This window comes from Chenopodium quinoa, unplaced genomic scaffold (assembly GCF_001683475.1).
Source record: "Chenopodium quinoa cultivar QQ74 unplaced genomic scaffold, ASM168347v1, whole genome shotgun sequence".
Taxonomy (NCBI): Eukaryota; Viridiplantae; Streptophyta; class Magnoliopsida; order Caryophyllales; family Amaranthaceae; genus Chenopodium; species Chenopodium quinoa.
The window spans coordinates 738,886-764,764 of NW_018744240.1; the positions used below are offsets into that span (position 1 = coordinate 738,886).

The 25,879-nt window shown below is 35.7% G+C and overlaps 1 protein-coding gene across 2 annotated transcripts in view; it reads left to right on the forward strand.

The window, feature by feature from the left end:
- Window positions 1-6,955: 6,955 nt before the first annotated feature.
- Window positions 6,956-25,879, forward strand: part of LOC110694693 (transformation/transcription domain-associated protein-like) — a 28,688-nt gene continuing 9,764 nt past the window's right edge. Inside the window, exons 1-23 of one of the 2 annotated variants that reach the window (XM_021871860.1) lie at window positions 6,956-7,399; window positions 7,883-8,655; window positions 10,754-10,879; window positions 10,979-11,064; window positions 11,251-11,359; window positions 12,504-12,623; window positions 12,710-12,772; window positions 13,935-13,994; window positions 15,360-15,428; window positions 15,863-15,944; window positions 16,025-16,077; window positions 16,166-16,246; window positions 16,331-17,560; window positions 18,011-19,009; window positions 19,077-19,412; window positions 20,854-21,112; window positions 21,240-21,462; window positions 21,549-21,939; window positions 22,684-22,833; window positions 23,032-23,253; window positions 23,399-23,620; window positions 23,862-24,515; window positions 25,526-25,786. In XM_021871860.1, coding sequence (XP_021727552.1) covers window positions 7,342-7,399; window positions 7,883-8,655; window positions 10,754-10,879; window positions 10,979-11,064; window positions 11,251-11,359; window positions 12,504-12,623; window positions 12,710-12,772; window positions 13,935-13,994; window positions 15,360-15,428; window positions 15,863-15,944; window positions 16,025-16,077; window positions 16,166-16,246; window positions 16,331-17,560; window positions 18,011-19,009; window positions 19,077-19,412; window positions 20,854-21,112; window positions 21,240-21,462; window positions 21,549-21,939; window positions 22,684-22,833; window positions 23,032-23,253; window positions 23,399-23,620; window positions 23,862-24,515; window positions 25,526-25,786 — 6,627 coding nt within the window. In that variant the 5' untranslated portion in view covers window positions 6,956-7,341. The remainder of the gene's footprint in view (window positions 7,400-7,882; window positions 8,656-10,753; window positions 10,880-10,978; window positions 11,065-11,250; window positions 11,360-12,503; window positions 12,624-12,709; window positions 12,773-13,934; window positions 13,995-15,359; window positions 15,429-15,862; window positions 15,945-16,024; window positions 16,078-16,165; window positions 16,247-16,330; window positions 17,561-18,010; window positions 19,010-19,076; window positions 19,413-20,853; window positions 21,113-21,239; window positions 21,463-21,548; window positions 21,940-22,683; window positions 22,834-23,031; window positions 23,254-23,398; window positions 23,621-23,861; window positions 24,516-25,525; window positions 25,787-25,879) is intronic. The other variant, XM_021871861.1, reaches the window with a different exon arrangement.

The following is a 25,879-nucleotide window of genomic DNA, read 5'->3' on the forward strand; positions in this document are numbered from 1 at the left end:
ATTCTTATGGATTTCTTTTTGTCTTATTGTTATTTAGGTTAACTTGGTAAAGCTTTGCGATGATGAAAATGATATTGATGTTATGGATCAACTTCAAGTTTGTTGGAAGGAATGGATTCAAGTCACAAACAACAATTTTGATATCAGTGTTGTTGATTTGCTAATAATTATTTCTACAGTTGTGTATTTTAATTCACATCTGTCATCATTTTTTTTTATCTCTAATTTTTTGTATTTTAAATTACAAATGATAGGTTTTTGTTCCTATTTATGCGTATCACCAATTCTGGGTTTTTGCTTTGAATATGAAGAAAAAAACCATGCAATTATTGGACAATTTGGTTTATGAAAAAGCTATTATGGAAACAATTAAGCATTTGTCTGTAATATTGGTAATTGTTTAAATTTTTGTTAAAGTAATACTTGTTTTTGTAAAAGTTACACTTATTTTGGTTAAAGTTACATTTTTTATTATATGCTGTTTAATTATTGTACTTTGTTCTTCCTTTTGTAGTGTGATCATTTGAGCACATTATTCAATAGTCTTGGTCATCCTGAATTTAGTGAAGTTGGAGATTATGCAATGGAGGAGGTGATGTTTAGTTGGAAGAATAATAAAGAATATGATTAAGATTGTGGAATATATTTTCTATGATGTGTATGTTGTTGTTTGAAGGTGTTGCTTTTAGTTGTGATGCGTTGATGCGGGTTAGTTGCAATTTTTTTAGTTAATTTGTTTTTTTTTGTTTTTTTTTACTATGATTACATGATACTAATATATATAGTTCTTAAATACAGGCAAGTTCAAGAGTTGTACTTCGAGCATAGATATGTGCAACACTGGTACTGTCTGATATGAATGATGGCAGACAATTGGTGTTGAATTCTTTATGCAATTTTAATCCGCGTCGATTGGAGCTAGCACCTGAATTTGCTAAAAGGAGAAAGCTGATGATGCAACAAAAAAGGAAAGAGGAAAATGCGGCAAAAAAATTGAGTAAAGAAGTCAAAAAGAAAGATGCCAATAAGAAAGAAAAATCTACCAAGGGGAAGTAAATATTGTATTAGAAACAGTAGGATTTGTTAAGGAGAAGCTAATGTAGTTAGAACTTACAGTAATTTCATGCTTTTGTAGGTATATACTGATGCTTTTTTTATGTCTATTTTCTAATTGAAAGTCTTGGTTTGGTTAATACCATGCTTTTGTAACTACATACTTAATATTTTGTCTATGAAATGGATGGATATTATGGCAATTATGTTAAAGTTAATGTAATTCCATTAAAAGTTATGGCTAATTCCCTTAAAGTTTTAGAAATTATTTTTATAAACAGGAAGGAATCAAAATTATTATAACAGTTATGGTATTTTTATTAAAAGTTATGGATAATGCAAATTAAAGTTAAGGATACTATTATAATAGTTATATACTAAAAGTTATAGTTTTTTATAGCAAAGGTCATCATTACTTATACAGTAAAAAAAAAATCAATATATTGTATTTAAAAGTTCAAGAATAATGCAATAGTCTCAAATAGTCTAAGATCAATGAATATAGTTCAAAATTAAAGAACAATGTATCTAAGATCAATCAAAATAGTCTCAAATTAGGGGTTATAGCTCCAAACTCAAGTGGTGGTACTGCAATCTTCTTTATTTTCTTCTCCAGTGGTCCTCGTGGCCTTTTGTTCCTTCCTTTTGTTGTTGTACGTTCAGGATCTAATTAATATAAAAGGTGCCTCAGTTGTTGTACTTGATGATGTAGCTTGGTTAGTCTCTGGTTTAGTATCTTGGTTGGTCTGTGCTTCAGTAGCTTGGTTAGTCTTTGCTTTAGTAGCTTGGTTAGTCTCTGCTTCAATAGCTTGGTTAGGTCTCTGCTTCAGTATCTTGGTTGGTCTTTGCTTCAGTAGCTTATTTAGTCTCTGCTTTAGTAGCTTGGTTAGTCTCTACTTCAGTATCTTGGTTGGTCTTTACTTCAGTAGCTTGGTTAGTCTCTGCTTCAGTAGTGTCGTTGATGGTTGTTAGTAGTTCTTTAACAAGAGAAAGGCTAGCAGCATAACTGTCCTTGATAAGGGTTCTCGCCTCTTCATTCAATTGACTTTTCAATATTAGATTATAGAATTTTCTAGCCATGGTTTGACGCCAAGGTGTGTATTGATGTTGTTCAGGTTCTTCATTGTCACGTCTTTCCCAAATTGATGATTTTGCAAACTTTGCCCATCTCTTCTTTATATACTGATCTAGTATCTCATCACCGAATGTAAGTGTAATATTCTGATGCAGTGGTAGCATAACCATCCAGAAGCTTCAAAGTTCTTGCAAGTGCATTTAACTTGGTTGCTGTCAGATTCAAAAGTGACTTTTTGTTGCGACCAAGGTTCACTTTCAATTGCCACTAAATAGAACAAGGTACTACCATTTTTCCAAAGCAATTTTGTGGTAGTTGCAATGGAATACCTAAATTCTTCTTCAAAATCTGTGAATAAAGACAAAGTGTAGATTTCTGATGCATGTTTCAGCAGACCAGATAATGGTATTGTTGATGATGCAGTTGATTTACTACACGAGAACTCATCATGTTTTTCCGTGCTTCTCCAACGTTGTATACAAGCTTTGAAAATGCTGTAGAATTCAATCAAGCTTGTTGATCTATTTGCTCTAAACCCAATTGCATGATTGGTACTTTCACTTCGTTGGGAAGAGAGGATACCAGCTGAGAAGATGTCTTTGCTTAGAGCTGGACACCACTTTTCTTTTAGATCATAAATTCTTTGGAACCAAGTATTTCTTGTAAATTATACTTCTCAATCATTGAGTTCCATACAGTTTCAAACTCAACTTCAGTTACACATCGTTTTAAACAGTAGGAGAATGTTCTCTTAAAATCCTTGTCTCGTTTCAATGATCCAAATCTTGTAATAGCATTTTGTTCCAAATGCCATATACATAATCTATGTCTAACCTCTGGAAAGACTTGAATTATAATCGGATATATTTTTAGAAAAAAAAAGGTAACTACACAATAGAAACAAGGTAACTTTAACACCTTTATGTATAACTTTAAATGTTACCTTTTGTATTGCAGAGCACATTACTTGATCTTGGTCTGTGAAGATTGAGATTGGGCATTTCCCTCCCATTGACTTTTTGAATGTCTAAAGAAGCCATACAGTGATTTAATTTTCTCATCTCCAATAAAAGCACACCCAAACATGCAATTTTTCCAATGGTTATTAATTCCAATAATAGGAGCACATATCAAATTGTATCTATTTGTCCTATTTGTAGTGTCAAACACTACAACATCTCCATAAATACTATATATAATCTTCTCTCATCATCGAGTCTCTCCAAAATAGTGCTCTCAACTTGCCTTCTTTATTTAATCTAAATGTAAAGAAAAATTCAGGATCATTAGCAAGTTCCTAGTACATTATTTCATAGACTGCTTGTGCATCACCACCTTTAATATTTTTTATTTTCAGCCTTGTCCAATAATTCAGATGGTCTTTCTTTGTGTGTCCCAAGTTTTCTTCACCTCCAGCTTCATTTCATATAGCTCGATATGAGTCCATAGCTGAAAGTCCTGACTTTTGCAAGTTTTCTATTACTTGTCCCTTTTCTTCTGTCATCTCTCTTTCAAATCGATGAAGATAGTGCCATTGTTTTCTTGTGAGTTCATGATTATGTACCAAAACATGTTGTACTACTTCAAACAATCCATCCTCATTCATCTTGACTCTTATACAAGCTTTACAATCTGTTCTTGTGATAGGAACTTGCCTTGGTTTTCTTTTCTTTTTCTTTTCTGCATCCTCCACAATCGCTTCTTATTTTTCTTTTTTCTTTCCCCAGTGTTTGTTTTACCTTGTGCAAAACAAACATAGTATTTCTCCACAATAAATTTTCCAGTTTTATCCCTATTCTTACTTGTATGTTTCCTTACTGAAAATCCTACAATTGATGCATGTTTTTTGTAAATATCATGCATTTCTTCTAAGGTTTTTGTTCAGATGCCTTATAGTGTTCTCCCAACATCAGTATTGGTTTCAATGACTGCAATTCAAACAGTATAGTAGATTTAATTAGTTTTATGAAAAAAGTGTAACTATAATTCAGTTATATAGTAACTTTTAAACCATATCAGGTAACTTTGACAGTGTTATCACTAACTTCACTATTTTATTAAATTATATAATATAACTTCTAAGCCATATTATGTAACTTTAACAATAATAAGGAAAATTTGACTTTTGCTACCACCAAAACACATGCATTTCGCTTTTGCTACCCCTTAAAAATTTTATTTTATTTTACTACCACCTAAAATCACATTTGTTAAAATTTGCTACCAGTTGACGGAAGCTGTTAATTTTGCTGTTTGTGGGCCCCACTTCAACCCTGCCTCTCTCTCTCTTTTCCTTCCCTAGCCACCAATCCCCTTCCCCTGCCACTCTCCCTCCACCACCAGCCACCTAGCCCGCATCTCCCCTTCCCCTGCCGCTCCCTAAAATCGATGCAAACCTACCCCATAACTCCAACTCTGGCGACGGTGAGAGTTTCGAGGGTGGGGTTGTTGGGGTTTCGAGGGGGCCGCTGGAGATTGAAAAGGTTTAGGGTTAGGGTGGCCGAAAAGGGTAGGGGAAGGGGAGGGGAGTCGATTTCGGTGGGGGAATGGGGAGGGGGGTCGATTCCAGTTGGGCGAATGGGGAGGGGGGTGGTTTCCGGTTCGGGGTGGGGGTTGGGGCAGCAAGAAGGGGAAAAAGGGAGGGGGGTGGCTACGTAGGTGGGGGAAAGGGATTGGGATGGGGTCGCCGGCGTTGGCCTAAGCTTTGGCTGTCGGCCGCCGGCAGGGGGGAGAGGGGAGGGTGGCTGACGGGAAGGGGGCAGTTGAGGGTGGCTGTTTTTTTTTTTTTTTTTTTTTTGAATAAACTTAACGGAATTCGTTTCGGATTCCGTTAAGTGGTAGAAAATTTTAACAAAGGTATTTTTGTGTGGTAGCAAAATAAAAATAAAAAATTGGAGGGGTGGCAAATGTCAGATGCATGTGTTTTGGTGGTAGCAAAAGTCAAATTAGCCTATAATAACTATAACTTTTAAGCCATAAACAAAACAACACTTATATTTCTTAAAGTTACACTTATGTTTCTTAAAGTTACACTTATATTTCTTAAAGTTACACTATAAATTAAACAAGTATGCAATTTCAATTTTACTTGTACTTTTCAATATTAAACAGAAACTTCAATTTAAACAATTCTGCAACTGTTCAAAAGCTTAATGTTACCTTTAGAAGTTGAATCTTCATCTGCTGAGATTTGCTCTTCATCCGCCGAGATTTGCACTTCATCAGCTGAGATTTGTCCTTCATCGAGATGAACTCTACTCTCATATGAATCCACATTGATCGTAATTCATTCAATCACCAGTTTACCTATTTTTGGTAAATTTGTACAAATTCATATACAAAGTTAATTACGTACCTGAATTGAGGTTTTGATATATTGCATTGTCATCGATTTCGCAATTTAGGTCAATATTATTGCTACATTGCCTGCAATTTAGGATTTGTTGCATAGAATCGTTGTTTAAATCAACATCAATTGCAGAATCAATTTCAATTTCTTCTGAAGTTTGCAAATCGTTTAAAATTGGAGCTTGAATTTGTTTTTGAGATTGTAATAATTTGTGAATTAGGGAATCCATCGATGTTTTGCAGAGAATTTGCAGAGAGAATTCGAAGAAGACGATGCTTTGCGTATTGGTCTGATTTAGCGCTATTTATACTCTAATTGGCACATGTGAATCAAGCCTTACATTAAGGTTAGTGTAAGCCGGTTGTACGCAAGAATTTTTGATTGCAAAATTATCATTCTTCATTCATTTGTACTTGCAACTATATTACAAATAGTAAAAACCTTCTTTACTCTCATAGAGCATTAAAAAAAATCAGCTTTAATGTGTAAAAGTAAGATAAATAAATTTAAAATAATTACTCATTCATAATAAAATTCAATAAAAATGAAGGACTATAATAATGTATGGTTGGTGCACCCGGGTGCACCATGCGCATGGTGCACCCGGAAAGAACATTAGGTATATTTAAAAGAATATGGGCGAAAAAAAGAACATTATAGATATTTATAAAGAACGTGAGCATAATTTGTTCTTTAAATTTGATTAATATGTTCTTTGAGTTTGAACTATATGTTCTTTATATTATACAATATGTTCTTTAATGTATGTACATTAAAAAAAAAAAAAAACAATCACCCAAGTAACTAGAAAAAAGAACATGTTCTTTGCTGTATTATCATGTTCTTTTTGTAAAGACTTTATGTTATTTGGTTAGAGGTGATCAAAGTTAGACCGACTCGGCTTGATTTTGGACGGGTTTGGGGCAAAAAAATTTCACCCCCAAATTCGGTCGGATCCGGCCCGTAAATTTAAATTTTTGGGCGGGTTTGGGATTGCGTTATTATGCATTTTAGTTGATTTTTTATACTCAACACGAAAAGCCCGCACGGCCGGACCATTTTGGGCAGGTTTGGGCACAAAAACTTCAGCCCAAAACTTGGCCCAACTCGAGAAGTGAGCTGATTTTTTAACCTTGGCCCGGTCCGCCCAATGATCACCTATATATTTGTCAAACACGAACATGTTCTTTTTTGTCAAATATAATGTTCTTTTTCAAACACGTTTAACCACCCAAATAACCATGAAAAATAACATGTTCTTTTTGTAAAGACTTTATGTTCTTTGTAATGTCATGTTCTTGTCAAACACAAACATGTTCTTTTGTCAAACACAGATATGTTCTTTTTCAAAGACTAGCATGTTATTTTTTTTTTGCCCATGTTCTTTAAAATATGTCTAATGTTCTTTCCGGGTGCACCATGCGGGTGCACTATACTATTTTCAGACTATAAAAGAAATCGAACTCTCAGTCCCTGAAAAGCTCTTCTTCAACTCTCAACTCCCGAGTTTGGGACATCAAAACCTCGTTTCAGAAAAACAAACACAAAATATACGAGGAGAGAGAAACTGAGGGTAAATTTCAACAACCAAAAACTCCTTAATTTTAACAAATTATTTGTTTATCAATCTTCCTGATCTAATTTTTCCCTCAAATTCAGCACAAAAATTCATCTTGAAAGCAGAGAAATTTTTCCCAAAAATCAAAATTCACAAATTCGGCATTTCGAGCGCAGTCTTATTTGTGCTGGGTTAAACCCAGGGTCACTCTGAAGTCAAATTGATTCAGAGTGTTAAACCCTAGAAATATTTCATCAGATTTTTCGGAGAATTTTTTAGGGTTTTTCCCTAAATTATTTTCCCGCCATGAGTCCAATTCAGAATTTTGAGCAGCATTCTAATCTTCTCATCGACCATGACCTTCGTAATCTCTCTAATCTTCTCATTTAGTTTTTGATTGCTTATGATTTTGGTATAATTTGCTTGTTTAGTTGATTTTGTTTTTGTGTTTTGAAGTTCATTTTTATATATATATATTTACCATAATGTCAGTTGAAGCTATTGGAGTATTTGATTGAATTATGTACTCGTTTTTCTTATATACCATTTCTGTTTGGGGTGTTTCGTGTGCCTGGGTAGCGGTATGAGATCGAACTGATTAAACGAGCTGTATATCACTGTACTTCTAGAGCCCATTTTTGCTATGATATTGATTTGGTTATAACTTGTTCTAAGTATTACCTTGTGCATTGTCCCCGCCCCTCAAATATAGGGCTGTGGTATTGAATTGATAGGAGTCTATATATTTATTGTACGTTTACATTTTGTTTGTGCTATGATACATTTTTATGTTATTCAAAAGAGACCAACCTGATTTTTTCTCCTTTTGATTTTGGAATCATGATAGCAATACAAACAAGACTACAGATGGCGATGGAGGTACGGGATAGTCTAGAGATAGCACACACGGCTGAGTACTTGAATTTCTTAAAATATTACTTCCGGGCATTCTCGGTGATTCTTCTTCAGATAACAAAGCCACAGTTCACTGATAACCCCGAACATAAGCTCCGTAACATTGTGGTTGAGATTTTAAACCGTTTGCCACATAGTGAAGTTCTTCGACCCTTTGTTCAGGACTTGTTAAAGGTTGCAATGCAAGTGCTCACTACTGACAATGAAGAAAATGGATTGATCTGTATTCGAATTATTTTTGACTTGCTTAGGAATTTCCGGCCTACACTCGAGGCGGAAGTACAGCCGTTTCTTGACTTTGTGTGTAAAATATACCATAATTTTAGTTTGACAGTGAGCCATTTCTTTGATAACGGGGGTGCAATGGTAGCTGTTCCCCCTATTGGCACACCTGGAGGTGGAGATGATATTAAGCCAATGGATACGTCTGATCAGTTGACTCCTTCCAGCAGCAGCGGGCTTAGTGGTGCTGTTACTGGCTATCATGGATCTGGCCAGCTAAATCCCAGCACAAGGTCATTTAAAATTGTTACTGAGAGTCCGTTGGTGGTCATGTTTTTGTTCCAATTATATAGTCGGCTTGTTCAGACTAATATCCCTAATTTGTTGCCACTTATGGTGGGGGCTATCTCTGTTCCTGGTCCCGAGAAGGTGCCTCCCCATTTAAAGACTCAATTTATCGAATTAAAGGGCGCACAAGTTAAGGTAAGCTATCCATATTTGATGCCCTTGAAAAGCTTGATGGTAGTGTTTTCCTTGCCACTCTCTGCTGTTTTGACATTTGATTGTTGATCCCCTTTTTAACTCGGGGTGAAGTTGATTTTTAAGATGCAGTAAATGGAATATTATTGATGGTGATAGATAGTTTATTTTCACGCAATTGCTTGTTTTTTTTAGAACTAGGGTTATGGTACTTCGGAGCCATGATATTTCTGTGCGAACAATCACATTTTGAAAGCAGTTTAACAGAATTAATAGTTCGTGTAACTTACTCATTAAAGTAGTATTTCGTAACATTAATTATTAGTTAGTGGTAATTACACTAGATGAGGCATTAATAACTGCACGTATTGTCAAATTGGGCTGTATTTCTGCTAAAATTTACTCTATTAAATTTCATATTAATTTTCACTTTTGTTTTGTGTAAAATTTTGTGATGTAAACAATAGAATTAGAAGAGAACAATTTGCTTAGGAAGTTCTTTTCAGGGTTATGAAATGTGTAATTAGAAAAGCATGTAGTGCAAAAGGCTACTAGATAGTGTTGATGACTAATAAGGAATACTCTGAAAAAGATATCCCTTACGGAAAAAGGCAGAGTAAAATGATCAAGCCCACAGGAAGACAGAACACCTTATCAATGAGAGCTATAAATCAAAACAAAAACCTTAAGCTAAATAATCATTTATGATCTTATTATTTACATCATCCAGAAAAAGGAGAACTTAATACTATGAAGTGACAAAGCTGTTTTCTCAAGAAACAGTCAATTCCCTTACAGTCTTACATCCTCATTGACCATTTCTTAAATTCTTAAATTTTTTTAGTCTTACAGTCAAAGCTGACTTGTAAATCTGCGTTTCATTTCTTAAATTCTTTAAAGCCTAGATCATTTTTTAGCGAGAGATGTTTAAAAATTAGAACCTCTCATTTCACCATGAATACAAGATATGCTAGAAGTAATGTCTCTCCTACAACTCAAGAAGTACTTAATTATACAAGTGATCCCTTGAATAGGAATAAAATTTTGAACTTTACATTTCATGCAAATCGATGAAATGAGTTGTCCCTTAATATGACACTTTTGACAAATCCCTAAAACATTATCAAGACAGCAATTGTGATTGCAATCTGTATCCCTAAATGGATATTAGACTGCAACTATTTTCTATCAAGGGCCATCTCTTCAATATTAGCTAGACCAATATGTACTAATCAACATTCTTTCTTGAATATGTCTTCATTTCCGGTAATCTATTGTAGAGATCTTCTCTCATTGTCTTACAAGAGCATGGATGCTGCAATGTACATAGAAATATTTCTGACTACGCGTATCTTCTCATAACAGCCTTTAACTATCACTGGTAGATTTTCAGCTAATTTTTGAAAATAATGTAAAACTATTTTTTGCTATTGAAATAAGTAATTTATGTAACATGGTTCATATCCATATAAAATTATTTTAATAAATATTAAAAAAAATGTATAATACTGTTAGTATTGGGATTGTTTTGAGAAGATACCTCCAATGTTGGAATTTTATTTGCTACTTCAAAGTTGGGATTATGTTTCTAAGACTAGCAAAAGTTAGGTTAATTCCTTTGTACTCCCTCTGTTCTTTTTTGTTCTACTCACTTTCCATTATAGTCCTTTTTTTATTTTTTTATTTTAATGTTCTTCTCACTTTGCTTTATTCTATTTATGTCATTTTTCTTTTACCATCCTACTCCTTCAACCCCACAATAATTACACCTTTCCATATTCTCTCTCTCTCTTACTTAATTCACTTTTTTCTTACACAAACCCACCTTTTTACATTTTCTCTCTTACTTTATCTTACACCCACTCATAGTGAGTAGACATAAAAAAACGGAGGTATTATATCTTTTCAAAAAATGATGGAAAATAAATAAGGATATTTCTAGAAGTAAGCTCTATCTGTTAGCAAGAAATGAATTCATGAAGCATTGTGTGAGTGGATAATTTGTAAATGTTGCCCCTATTTAATTATTGGCAAATATTAAATTGCATTATATGGTATGGGTTATTCAGATAGATGGTAATGTCTTTTTCCATGGCTGCAGACTGTTTCTTTTTTGACATACCTCCTGAAGAGTTTTGCTGACTATATCAGGCAGTATGAGGAGAGCATTTGTAAAAGTATTGTTAACTTGCTCGTTACCTGTTCTGACTCTGTCTCCATTCGGAAGGTGTGTGCTCTAAACTTTATATTGTCATTTGTAATTCGATGCTTTGTTTCCCTTGTTTAATCTTTGCAAGCTGAATGTAATTGTGCATTGCTAACGCAGGAATTACTGGTAGCCCTGAAACATGTTCTTGGAACAGATTTTAAGAGGGGTCTGTTTCCTTTGATTGACACATTGTTGGAGGAGAGGTATTATTTGAACCGAGTATTTTACGGCTTTACTTTCTAATACGGTCGGTTATTTCATTGACATCATTTTATGTAAAATTTGTACTTAAAAAAATAAAGAAGGTGTTGTGCACCCTCATAAGAGCATTGCTTATCTATGTTTTCCTATTTATATAATTAGTCTGTCTTCTGTTTGTGCTTTCTTAGGGTTCTTGTTGGGACTGGACGGGCCTGCTATGAAACATTGAGGCCACTGGCTTATAGCTTACTAGCAGAGATAGTACATCACGTTCGAGGAGATCTCTCCCTGCCACAGGTCTCTGTTTTCGAGTTGAATTGATGCCATATTTGTCTTTTTGTTGAGTTGAGTTGATAAATGTTTATTGTTTATGCGTTTATTTCTGGGTTTGACTATTATTGAAGTTGCTGCTCTTTCCTGCTGGAAGGGAAGTTTCTTACTGCAGTATTTAGTTGGATTCTTTGCATGTTTTGCAGTCCTGCACTTGTAGTTGCTGTCGTTATGTCTGTTGGCGGTTTTTCGGTTGATGCAACTTTAGTTGCTATAAGTGATACTTTTCCATGTCATCCTTACATCAATGTCCTTTTTATAACTGAATTGATAGTAAAGCCAGGGGAATACACACTGTGCCCTAGCTAATAGAGGGGGATTAAAAAGTAACTGGTTAACAGTGTTAAATCTGCTAATTATTCATTTCTTCTCTGCGGGATTTTCTTAAATCGGACATTCTAGATGTTTTAAAACCAGTAATAGATGGGTTTTTTTTTTTAAAAAATCAAATGCAATTTCTCCTAATGGAGCTGACCGCAGAAGGAAAAACTTTGCAACAGCAGGATCTACTTCACAAAGCCATGGACACTACCTTTGCAAGGGTGCTGCCCTTGATTGCTCCCCTTTCCTTTTAACCTTTTAGGCTATTTCCAAGAGGATTGCGAGTGAGGCTTGTAAAAAGTTAGTGTTATTAAGTTACTACAATATATTATAAAATGACTCGATTCCAAGAGTTGCCCTCACCAGTTGACACCAAGAGTAAGAAGTTGCTAGTGATTTGGAGAGAATAGAAGCATGGGACTTTGGGCCCTTCGTTGACGGAGGTTTATTGTAAATTGGTGATACTTGTTTATGCTCATCGCCTCATCCACATAAACATCTCCCAATGCCTCTAAAGAGCCACTCTCCATATCAGGTTAAACTAAGTAATCTATGCTCAGTATGCTGCAATGTCTAAGTTAGAGGTGACTGCAATGTGTTTACTTTTGTTAGCTTCATTTTGTTCATATTTCTGTATGTTTATTAAATTTCATGAAGTCAGCATGTTTACACTTTCCTCCCTCACGCACATGCATGCACACAAAATGAAGAGAAAATTAAGTTGAAGGTAGTATGATATTTATATCTTCCGCAAATTTTGGTTGTTGACGTTAGTGTGGTTTCCATGCAGCTTTCACGTATCATATACTTATTCTCTAGCAACATGCATGATGCCTCGCTAACGTTGAGTATTCACACCACATGTGCTCGCCTGATGCTGAATCTGGTGTGTGTGATGTCTCAATTTAAGGTTAATTGGGCTAGCTGTTGGATGATTTGTGTATTTCTTTTGTAGACATGTAGTTTATCGCGTATTTTCATTCTTGTGGATTATAGGTTGAACCAATTTATGAAAAAGGGGTTGATCAAATGTCAATGGATGAAGCACGGATTTTGCTGGTTTGTATTTGTAATTTTGGATTAATTTATTGGTTTGCTTTACATAATTTAATTTGAACGCTTTATTTGATTCTTTGCCATGTTGTCGGCTCTTCCTCCTTTTGTTCATTAGATTGGTATCTATTAGTGGAGTATCTAGGAATTCAGAAGTGTGGGTTCGAAATCATTATGAAATAAGATATAGGTCCTCCGTTCGTTTTAATTGCAACGTTGGTGATTTCACGGTTGCCAATGCACATTTTATAAGCTAAATATCTTAAGTTATATCAATTTTGTAAGAATTATAAATAGTTGGTATCATAAAAATATTTTTCGAGACGAATCTACCAAGATCTCACTTGACTATATATATTTTTTTTTCCAATGTATGAATCACAAAAAGATCAACGGAGGGTATATATGTGTAATTATTGTAAAATTACAAACGTTGCAATTAAAAAATAGCATAGGAAGTATAAATTGAATTTTAATAGATACTTTTGAATTCCGGATTACAATGGATAACATATAACTTAATACAACGGAATACAATTAGAAAAAGGGATTTGCAAAAGCGTTCGGATTTTCATATGTTTTGGAGAAGAAAGTTAGGGAGAAAAGATAGTTAGGGTAAATGGGTTTGATGTTTTGAGTCTTTGAATGAGTTTTTTGGGATATTGGGAGTTTAGAGAAGTAATTAAACCAAAAGGGAAAAAAAAAACATTCGGAGTTTTATATACTTTGGAGAAGAAAGTTAGAGCGAAAAAATAGTTAGGGTAAAGGGGTCTGATATTTAAAAGGCTATAATAAAAGATAAATGTTCCTGGGAATCAATCCCACAACCTTGAAGCCCAAGTGCAAAAGTATTAACTCCATCCTACCACTGGGCTATGCTATTTTTCCTATTCTACTTATGCAGACAAATTGTTTTTATCCGTTTTTTTTGCATTTTTTTTTTTTTAAAAAAAATTTCAAAAAAATCAGTGGGTTCAATAAACCCATCTATCAGCAACTAGTGAATTCCTTGTGTCTTGGTGGTTCAATTTCGTAGCATTATTACTTATCAGGGTCATCTTGTTGCTGTATATGGTGTGAATTATCTTGGAATTTTATGTTAAATTTGTCTTATACATTTCACAAGTTCACACCAGCTTTCGGGGAATGTGTTATATGGTCTTTTCAGGTCCGGATATTGGATTCTTTTGTTGGGAAGTTTAGTACTTTCAAGCACACAATTCCACAGGTAAATATTGCTGTTAACCATCTTTATTATTATAATTTGTAAATACAGTTGTGGCTTGTTGTTTGTTTTGGTACCTTTATGTGCCTGCCTGCTGTAACACATTGTACTTTAGATGATCTTCGTAAAATAGAATTTGTTAAATATTGTATATAGGTAGTGGACTTTAAAGGCATCCCTTTCGTTCTGTCTTGTTGGCTAATAACAGAGTGCTGAAATGAAATAATACTTCCTGGATTTTGTTTTTGTTTTTTTCTTTTTTTTGAAAGAGGTGGGGTGTTGGACGAGGATGTTTAGGAATTAGTGAATGCTGGTTTACTCTAATTTCTTTTCTCTGGAGTGTGCAGTGGATGAAATTAGTTCTGTTTTTCCTCATTTTATGCTTAGTTGAGTAGCCACCTTTGGGAGTTGGGAAATATGAGTTAAATTGGTTGGTAAAGTGTTTGCTATTATTGAACACCATGTCTTCCCTTCTAGGACACGTTATCTCATGCCACATTGTGCAATGGACTAAATAAATTTGCACTTCTACTCTGGTAGTGGTTGATGTTGCTAAACTTTCGCTTGAGATTTTTGGCTCAAAGCTATATTCTAAATTCCTTTACATTGAGTATTGAGGCAATTGCACTAGGTTTAAGTTTCTTTGTTGGCCTTTGTATCCTATATTATTTTTTCTCTTTTTTGCGGGGAAAGGGTCGTGCGGCAATATATTGTGATGATGTACTTGATTATTTGAGGAATTTTGTTAACCATTAAACCTTGAAGTATCAAGAGATGTTATACATTATCCATGCCTCCAGTTAGTTTGGTACTCCCATCAGATGTTGCTGGGGGTCTGGTGATGTATGCATGCTTACTTGTAATTAGCAAAGGTTACTAGAGAAAGTGTACTGAAGGGTGTTATTATAATTGCTCTGTTGGCTAAGTTCTGGTGGTAAGGTTGGGCCAGAGTTAAAGTATGTAGATTATGTATACGTTGTATTTATAGGTCTATTATGGATAGTTTGATTCATAACAAAAAAATAATGTTTGTCAAACTTTGTGGTGTCAGAAATCCGTTTTCTGAGATTTCAACAGACTTTATGATTATTGAGATGAGCAGAATTTCTAAACTAAATCATTTGGAGTTCCTGCTATAAGTGTGACATCTGTTGTAAGATCTAGCAATCAACTGATTGCCAACTGGGAAGTGGAGACTATATTTGTGATGAATTCGTGATCAACCTCCTCTTAGATTATAAATCTTCTGCCCTTGTTAAATTTTTATTTGTATATTTGGTAAATCTAAATATTTTTAATGCCTTTCTTTATTTATTATTATTATTTTTTTTTTAACTTTATTGGTTCTTTGATATTCATGGGTTATAGCTGCTCGAGGAGGGTGAGGAAGGAAAAGATCGAGCTTCATTGAGGTCAAGGTTGGAGCTTCCAGTTCAGGTTATTTCTGACATAAATAATTTTTAGTTTGATTAAGGTTGATTGACTTATCTATTAAAATGAAATGATTTTTGTACTGTTAACTCTTATATAAATCATTTGGTACTCACTGGAACCTGTGTTATCTATTACACCTAAAAAACTTGGGTACTTCAGGAAATTAAATTGTGTTAGGTTGGTCATTTTTACTCTATTCACAAAATCATCTTTTCAGCTACTAATGAGATAAAAGTCTGAGCTAACCTCCTTTAGGTTGTTGATCACCGCACAATGCTGCTAGTCCTGCTCTTACATCAGCTCATGGGGTCCAAAATTTTGTCTCAACTCAAAACATTTTTAGGATTAGTTTATTAGCTGAGTTGTTATCTTTACCAAGTTGTTGAAAGGGTGTTGGTTCTTCTTCTGACTAGTCCTAGCATTTAATCTGGTTGCAGGCTGTATTAAACTTGCAAGTGCCGACTGAACACGCCAAGGAAGTCAATGATTGTCGACATCTGGTCAAGACCTTAATCATGGGTACTCTGTCATTTCAATGTTGTCTGTTATATTATTGATTCCCCAGTTGCTCTAAGAAGAGCTCATTTCTGTGCGTGCAGGAATGAAGACTATTTTTTGGACAATAACTCATGTTCATACTCCTCATATGCAGGTTTTCTGATTTCTTGAAAACAATGTAAAGTCGTGTAATGTCTCCACCTGCATCTGATGGATTGTTGTTTTCTGATATTAATTTTCAGGCTTCAGCTGTTCATGGGGCGCATCAACAAATGTTGCCAACTAATGGTTTGCCTGCATTCAAAGGCTTGAGGGAAGATGAGGTATTAATATGAAATTTTGAGTTACTGTATTGATTGAGATCAACTTGGTTTGATGTTTTGTTTTTTCTTCCTTTCTTTTGGTAGGTATGGAAAGCCTGTGGTGTTCTAAAAAGTGGTGTGCATTGCCTGGTAATTTTTAAGGATACTGATGATGAAAAGGAAATGCTTGGGCACTTTTCCCAAACTTTAGCTATTTTGGAACCTCGAGATCTGATGGATATGTTCTCACTTTGCTTACCTGAGCTTTTTGAATGCATGACCTCGAACAATCAGCTAGTTCATATATTTTCTACGTTGCTGCAAACACCCAAGGTTTTCCGTCCATTTTCAGATGTTCTGATCAATTTTCTCGTTAGCAGTAAGCTTGATGTTCTGAAACAACCAGATTCCCCCGCTGCAAAATTAGTCTTGCACCTCTTTCATTTATTGTTTGCAGCTGTTGCAAAATATCCTTCAGAATCAGAACGTATACTATTGCCTCATGTTCCTGTTATTATTGAAGTGTGCATGAAAAACACCACTGAAGTTGAGAGGCCTATTGGCTATCTACAGCTGCTTCGAACAATGTTTCGTGCACTTGCTGGTGGAAAATTTGAACTTATATTGCGAGACTTGATTCCTTTACTACAACCTTGTCTGAATATGTTACTTGCCATGCTTGAGGGACCTGCTGGAGAGGACATGAGGGAACTTCTATTGGAATTGTGCTTAACTTTGCCTGCACGTTTAAGTTCTTTGTTGCCATTCCTTCCCCGTCTTATGAAGCCATTGGTTTTATGCTTAAAAGCAAGCGATGAACTTGTTAGTTTGGGGTTGAGGACTCTAGAATTCTGGATAGACAGCTTAAATCCTGACTTTCTTGAGCCCAGTATGGCAAATGTTATGTCGGAAGTAATCTTGGCGTTGTGGTCTCATTTAAGACCTGCGCCATACCCTTGGGGTGGAAAGTGTTTGCAACTTCTTGGGAAGTTAGGTGGACGTAATAGACGTTTTCTGAAAGAGCCATTGGCACTGGAATGCAAGGAAAATCCAGAGCATGGGATTCGTGTGATTCTTACCTTTGAGCCAGGAACCCCATTCTTGGTGCCTTTAGATCGCTGCATAAACCTTGCTATAGCTACTGTCATGCAAAAAAATGGACAAGTAGAATCGTTCTATAGAAAGCAGGCCTTAAAGTTTCTTCACGTGTGCCTTTCTGCTCAGCTGAATTTGCCTGGAAACATTTCTGATGAGGGTCTTACCCTGGACAAGCTGTCAAAAATGTTATCGTCCGGAGATTTATCCTGGCGAAGATGTGAAACTTCAGATGTCAAGGTTAGTTTTCTTTGTTAACGCTCATATTGCTTACAATCATCATTTATTTGCAAAACCAGCTCAGTGTCAGAATTTAGGATTTTATTTTCTAATTCCACTTTTTATTTCACAATAGATGTTTACTTGTCTCTGCATTCCCCTCGGCATTCTGAGATATTTTTGTTTAAAATACCCCCCCTCTCAAAGACCTTATCTTAAATTCTTAATACTCTCATCTGTTTTTTAAAGGCATGCTTTTGCAAGTGTTGAATGTGCAAATTCTGTGTACCTCAATCTCATTGACTGTATGAAGTCCTTTGAACAGTTTTATTTCATTAAGTTGTATAGTTAGGGGGGTGGGGATGGGGGTGAGAGAGTTGGTAGTTGCTACCCTTAGTCTATCTTCTTTGGGTAGGATATCAATTTTTTTTTTTTTAATTATTATTATTATTAAATGAATTTTCATTTCAGGCAGAGTATGGTGTAAAGACAAAGACTCAGCTTATGGCTGAGAAGTCTGTTTTCAAGAGTCTTCTAATGACTGTCATCTCATCTAGTGCTGAACCAGATCTTCTTGACTCAGAGGATGATTTTGTAGTTAATATCTGTCGTCATTTTGCTCTGATGTTTCACGTTGATTATTCCTCTACCAACACTTCTACAACATCTACAGTTGGGGGTCCTACGCTTTCGTCAAATACAAATATAAGTTCTAGGCCTAGAGGAAGTACAGGATCGAACCTTAGAGAGCTGGATCCCTTAATATTTTTAGATGCTTTGGTTGATGTTTTAGCAGATGAAAACAGGCTGCAAGCAAAGGCTGCTCTGAACGCATTAAACATATTTTCTGAATCCCTTCTGTTCCTGGCTCGTTCAAGGCACAATGATGTGCTAATGTCAAGAGGAGGTCCTGCAACACCTATGATTGTCTCTAGCCCATCAATGAATCCTGTATACTCTCCACCACCTAGTGTTCGTGTCCCTATTTTTGAGCAACTTTTGCCCCGTCTATTGCATTTATGTTATGGAGTTACATGGCAAGCTCAAATGGGAGGTGTTGCAGGACTGGGGGCCTTGGTGGGGAAGGTCACTGTTGAGACTCTTTGTCACTTTCAAGTTAAAATCGTTCGAGGTTTGATATATGTCCTGAAAAGGCTTCCTATATATGCAAATAAGGAGCAGGAAGAAACAAGCCAGGTTTTAATGCAGGTGCTGCGTGTGGTGAACAATGTTGATGAAGCAAACAGTGAATCCCGGAGGCAGAGTTTCCATGGTGTTGTTGAATATCTTGCGTCAGAGCTTTTTAATGCAAATGCATCAATAAATGTGAGGAAAACTGTGCAGTCATGTTTAGCCTTGCTTGCTAGTCGGACGGGTAGTGAGGTGTCTGAATTGCTTGAGCCTCTGTATCAACCTTTACTTCAGCCCCTTATCATGCGTCCTCTTCGTTCAAAGACGGTTGATCAACAGGTAAACTTGGCTTGTCTATTTTATCCTTGAAGTGGTTTTATTGATAATCCCTTCTTGTTGCATGCAGGTGGGAACAGTTACTGCATTAAATTTCTGTTTGGCCTTAAGGCCGCCTCTCCTGAAGTTGACCCCAGAATTAGTTAGTTTCCTGCAAGAAGCTTTGCATATTGCTGAGGCTGATGAGACTGTGTGGGTTGTGAAGTTTATGAATCCCAAAGTTGCTACATCTTTGAATAAGCTTCGCACAGCTTGCATTGAGTTACTTTGCACTGCAATGGCCTGGGCAGATTTCAAGACAGCAAATCATGCTGAATTGCGTTCAAAGATCATATCCATGTTCTTCAAGTCCCTGACATGTCGTACACCAGAAATTGTTGCTGTTGCCAAGGAAGGCCTGAGACAGGTACTTATGCTCTTTCCTAGTCCGATCATGATACTGTGATGTCTGGTTTGATACTGTGATGAGTGATCGAGTTACATTGGATTAGGTGGACTTACGTTTCTAACATTGATTTAGATTACTAGAATATAGGTTTTTTCTATATTCTGTGTATGCCAGACATTGTGACTGCCACATGGTGATATTTCTGTCTCTGACTTTTTTTTTTTTTTTTCTCTGTTCTGAGTCACGAAACATGTGTGGATTTGTGTTTTTGTTATACATGACCCATAATTGTTCTATATTAAAATTGTTAATTTGGTTGTGCGCACTTAAAAATTTTGTGAAGCTTTCTCTCTGTAACCGTTGAAAATACTGAAATTTGGTCAATGTGAATATTAATGTTACTCTTCTGCTAATTTCATTTCCAAGAAATTGTGTTTGTTTGCATAACCTGACTGTCAAGAAAACATGCCCCTAATAGAACCAGTCAAAAGTAAAGACACGTTTGCCCGCATATATAGGAGCGCTGGACATGTAATAACAAGTTGTATCTTGATTTATTGTTGGAAACGGTTAATATTCTGTATAATTAATTAATGCTACTGTAGAAAGCATGAAAACATTTTGAGACTTCTTAGAAGAATAATGGAAAACATTACACCTCTATTTTTACGAATTAGAAGGAATGTCACCTCTATTTTTACGAATAAGAAGGAATTTTTTCATTTTTGTTTATTAATAAAGGCTAATACCAAATTTTGTATCGAAGAAAGGCTTTTAATTCAATGATTTAGTTATAAATTAATCTTCATTAATATAACATCATTGTATATAGTCTACTCTATTTTTATTTGCAAGGGTTACTGTAAAGAGAGTTTTTGATTGTTCATCGATTTAAGCTGGTTCTCCAATTTAAATGGTAGCACCCGAGTATTCATAGAATTACATCTGTAGTCTGTACTATTTGCCTTATGAGGGTCATTGTAGGATGACATCATTATTTCTAAAATAGCCAAGACTAAATTTTCATTTCATATAAGAGCTAATGCTTTCACACCATTCATCTTTGGTTAGCTATTTATAGTTAGGTTTCCTCTTTAAGTGAGATAATTTGTGTGAATCAGTGTTAAAATTTAGATTCACCTGAATCAAGTCAGCATTTTCTTTTGGTTATATGACACAATAACTGAGTTGAATTTTGTGTCTTGATTTTTTATTTTTTATTTTTTCAGAGCAATGTTTTCATTTGTGACAGTGTTCATTGTATTTATGATCAAAAGTAGAATAAGATTAAAGTCTCCGTTGAAAGGGGTTAGGCTTTATACGTTCAACAACTTTACCCTACCTTATCGGATGCTGACCATGATGGGGGTCTCTTTAGATGCTTAGGTGTAATATCACATTGTTCGTTAATTTTGCCTCTTCCTCATTTCCTTTTTCTTTTTTGATTTTCATTATTTAGGTTATTCAGCAACAGAGGATGCCCAAAGAACTTCTCCAGACCAGCCTCAGACCCATCTTAGTCAACTTGGCATATACCAAAAATCTCAGTATGCCTTTGTTGCAAGGTCTTGCCCGCCTGCTTGAACTTTTATCTACCTGGTTTAATGTTACCCTTGGTGGTAAACTGTTGGAGCATCTTAAGAAATGGCTAGAGCCTGAAAAACTTGCACAGAGCCAGAAATCATGGAAGGCTGGTGAAGAACCAAAGATTGCTGCAGGTAAATGAAAGATTGTCTAATTCAAAGTATAATTTTCCTTATTATTCACCTTTTTTTTTTTTTTTTTTTTTTTTTTTTTTTTTTTTTTTTTAAAAAAAATATGATCAAATATCTCTGTTTATTTCAGCTATTATCGAGCTGTTTCACCTTCTCCCCAGCGCTGCAGGAAAGTTCCTTGATGAACTTGTTACTCTAACTATTGACTTGGAAGGGGCTCTCCCACCTGGACAATTCTACAGTGAGATTAATAGTCCGTACCGTCTTCCACTTACAAAGTTTTTAAATCGCTATCCAACAGCTGCTGTTGAATACTTCCTCGCTCGATTGAGTCAGCCACAATATTTTAGACGGTAAATTTATTATTCTCACTTTGCTTGCTGATCTGTTGCTGGCTTTTTATCTTGAATGATGAATCATTGCTGGTTTTTGTATTTAGGTTTATGTATATAATAAGGTCTGATGCTGGACAACCCCTAAGAGAGGAACTTGCAAAGTCACCTCAGAAAATAATAGCAAGTGCATTTCCCGAGTTTCTGCCAAAATCAGAGCAACCAACTGTTTCAGGATCTACTGCTACACCTTCCACTCAGCCGGGTGATGAAGCCCATGCTGCTCCTCCTTCTGAAAGCTCTAGTGTACCTTCAGCTAGCACTGGTGGCTCACCAGATGCATTCTTTCAAGGACTTGCTTTGATCAAAACTCTGGTCAAATTGATGCCCACTTGGCTGCAGAACAACCGAAATTTGTTTGATGCTCTTGTATTAGTTTGGAAGTCACCTGCGAGAGTTGCGCGTTTGAATAAAGAGCAGGAGTTGAACCTGGTTCAAGTAAGGGTTTTTTTTTTTTTTTTTTTTTTTTCCCTCTTTTCTCTTTTCCTTTTTTTTTGGGGGTGGGGGGGGGGGGTAATGTGTAGGACTGTAGGTGAGGGGTTTTTTGGTGTATTTGTAGTGTTATTATGTTGAAGTCTTTTTAATTTTCATGCCTCTATCTTTAACGATGTGTGGATGAAAAAAGAATAGGCTTTAAATTTTGGTGGCAGCTGCTTTCTTCATGGAGCTGCTTACACCAATGCTACTTCATTCATCTTATCTATGCAAGTTTTGTGGGGTGTGGTAGCATTTAATACTCTTTATGTTTGGCTGAGCTTCTCTTCTTCTCAATTTGCATGGTTAGGAGTTTAGGCCATGGGAGCATCTGTCTCATTTTGTCATTATTCCGATAACTTGATGTTGCTTGCATAAGTTTTCTAAGTTTACGGGATCATTATTCTCAGGGCTGGATACAGCTAGTGCGCTTAGCAGAGTTACTGGTTTTCTAGTGCAGTTGTTGCTGACGGTGGAATTTGTGGTTTCTACTTTCTAGGATACATTTATGCTGATGATAGTTTTCTCTGAGTGTATGTGTCTGGAGTTTGATGATTGTTTTCTTCAGTATTCTTTGTTTAGTTGTTGTAGTCCTTTAGGTATCCGTACGGAAAGTATTCTGGGACAATAACAGCTGTTTATATTCTTTTGGTCGCTGAATTGCTTTAGAGTTATTTTGTAACAAGGCGTTCTGGAATTCATGTGCAGGTCAAAGAAAGCAAATGGCTTGTGAAATGCTTTTTGAATTATTTGCGGCATGACAAGACTGAAGTGAATGTGCTATTTGATATTCTTTCCATATTTTTATATCACTCACGCATTGATTATACTTTCTTGAAGGAATTTTATATCATTGAGGTAAGTTTGCTCCGATAAAGGGTGTCTTATTTTTATGAAGTATTGCATCCTCTTTTTTTTATCCTGGAAAGTGAACGAAATTTTAGTCTATTAGATGCTCCTACTTCTCTTTTCAGCTGTTTTATACTGTCTAAAGAAATTGATATCTTATTCTCTATTATCTTTTCATCCTATGTTAATTTTTAAGCTCTTGTCCAGGTTGCAGAGGGATATTCACCCGACTTGAAGAAAACACTTCTGTTGCACTTTTTGGACATTTTCCAGTCAAAACAACTGAGTCATGAACACGTGGTGGTGATAATGCAAATGCTTATTTTGCCGATGTTAGCTCATGCCTTCCAGAATGGTCAAAGTTGGGAGGTTGTTGATCCAAGCATTATTAAAACAATCGTTGATAAACTTCTTGATCCTCCTGAAGAGGTGATAGTCTGTTCCTGGCTGGTGCCTAATGATGAATGTTGTATTGATTATACTGTTGCATTGTTATGTATGCGGTATGCGGTATTGTGTAACAATTAAGAAGTTAATTTCTTTAATGAATAGTCTATGTTGGGATCTTGTACAGGTTTCTGCTGAATATGATGAACCATTACGCATAGAGCTTTTGCAGCTTGCCACACTGCTTCTGAAATATCTTCAAGGCGACCTTGTTCAGCATAGAAAAGAGCTTATTAAGTTTGGTTGGAATCATCTTAAACGTGAAGACAGTGCTAGTAAACAGTGGGCATTTGTCAATGTTTGTCACTTCTTAGAAGCTTATCAGGCCCCAGAGAAAATCATACTCCAGGTACACTAAAGTGATAATACTCTTGCTATAGCTTTTAATAGTAGTGCAGTATTATTTTATTCTTTGCCAGAATTCTTTCTTATTACAACTTCATGCATGATTGGGGGATTTTCTTTGGAGGATCTTTTATTTATCTAGTGGATACCCGAGTACAGTAGGTCTTGGCTGAAAATCTAATCCCCAATTTATCTATATTTCCGTAGCTCTTTAAATGCCATTTTTTTCCTGTGCTTTAAATCAGGTGTTTGTTGCGCTTCTGAGAACTTGCCAACCAGAGCATAAGATGTTGGTGAAGCAAGCATTGGATATATTGATGCCAGCATTACCACGAAGATTACCTCCTGGAGATAATCGTATGCCAATTTGGATACGATATACTAAGAAAATCCTTGTTGAAGAAGGCCACTCAATTCCTAATTTGATTCACATTTTCCAGCTCATTGTCCGTCATTCAGATCTTTTTTATGCCTGCAGAGCACAGTTTGTACCTCAAATGGTAAATTCTCTTAGTCGACTAGGTTTGCCTTACACAACGACTGCAGAGAATCGGCGTCTTGCTATTGAATTGGCTGGGTTAGTTGTGAATTGGGAGAGACAGAGACAAAGTGAAATGAAGGCTGTGGCTGGGACCGATACTTCAACCCAAAATTCTGATGTTTTAAGTTCCGGTATGGCTGGTGTCGACTCCAAACGTTCCACAGAGGGATCAACAGTTCCTGAGGATCCGAGTAAGCGTGTAAAGATTGAACCTGGAATCCAATCCTTTTCTGTTACATCTCCGCCAGGGGCTGCTTCCATTCCTAACATTGGAACCCCGGGTTCTGCTACGCAGGCAGATGAGGAGTTCAAGCCAAATGCTGCAATGGAAGAAATGATAATTAATTTTTTGATTAGGGTAAACCTTCTGTGACATGGCCTTTCTGATGATTCCATGCATTATCTGATTCTTGTCACTCTATCTATGATTTGACTTCTTTGGGTGCCTCATCGTGCTTGCTTCTCCTGTCCTATTTTATTTGTCATGATTACTCTTTTATACCATGCTTTGACTTTTTTATTGGTTCTTATAATGCTAATATTAGCGATAATTGCTGATAGGTTACACTTTCAATCGGTTATAATTTATAATGATTTAGTAAAAACTTGTAAGTTATTCTTGTACGAAACTATTTGAACGGAGGCAAAAGTAACTATTAGAAAAAAATGGAAGTGTAAGAATATTTTTGCTCATATTTGGAATGCCATTCAATTTCCCCACTTTGATAAGGAACGACCAATTAGGATGGAAAGTTTTTTTGTTTTCTTGATCGGGTGCTGGGATTAGCAAATCTAATATGGAATGCAGTAGTGTTTTTCAATTTTTTTTTTTTTGGTGATCTAGGAAGCTTGAATGCAGATAATTGAAGTATATGGTAAATTCATGTCATCTTCTCCTATAAATTTATCATTGTTGGTGCCTTTTGGTGGGATGTTCTTCATACAGCTTTCTTTCTTTTTGGAATTTGTATTATATGTAAAGTATGTTGTAGAATCGTTTTTCCTAATGTGAACTTGGTTGGAGCTTTCACATTGATTCTTGACTGTGTTTGCTGACCATGAATCTATGTTTCTGGCCCTAGTGATGTGGCATTAAGGTATCATATTTGAGAAAAGTACCAATTCAATGGATATGTATTTGTGTGTTAGTTAACTTTCTCGAACTACCTTCTCCAGGAAGCACCTTACTCAAAAGGAAAGCTGCGAATTTTCTATTCAGTTTATTACGCTAGTTCTACTGTCTATCGTAATACTACATTCGTCAATCTCATGATTATACAATGTTTTGGATCACAAAAGTTAGGGTTTTATTCTTCTCACATGTTATCCTCAGTTGTCATACCATTGTCTTGCTATTTTATGAACCAGGTGGCCCTGGTGATAGAGCCCAAAGACAGGGAAGCAAGTTTAATGTACAAACAGGCTCTAGATCTACTCTCACAAGCTTTGGAAGTGTGGCCACATGCTAATGTGAAATTTAATTATCTTGAGAAGTTGCTCAGCAGTATTCAGCCATCTCAATCAAAAGATCCTTCCACTGCTCTTGCTCAGGGCTTGGATGTTATGAACAAAGTTTTGGAAAAGCAGGCACAATTATTCATAAAAAATAACATTAGCCAGATATCCCAAGTAATATAGTTGTTACACCCTTTTTCTCTTTATTGGTTCGTTGTAATTATCACTTTGTAACTTTATTCTTTTTGTTGATATATTACTTCAATT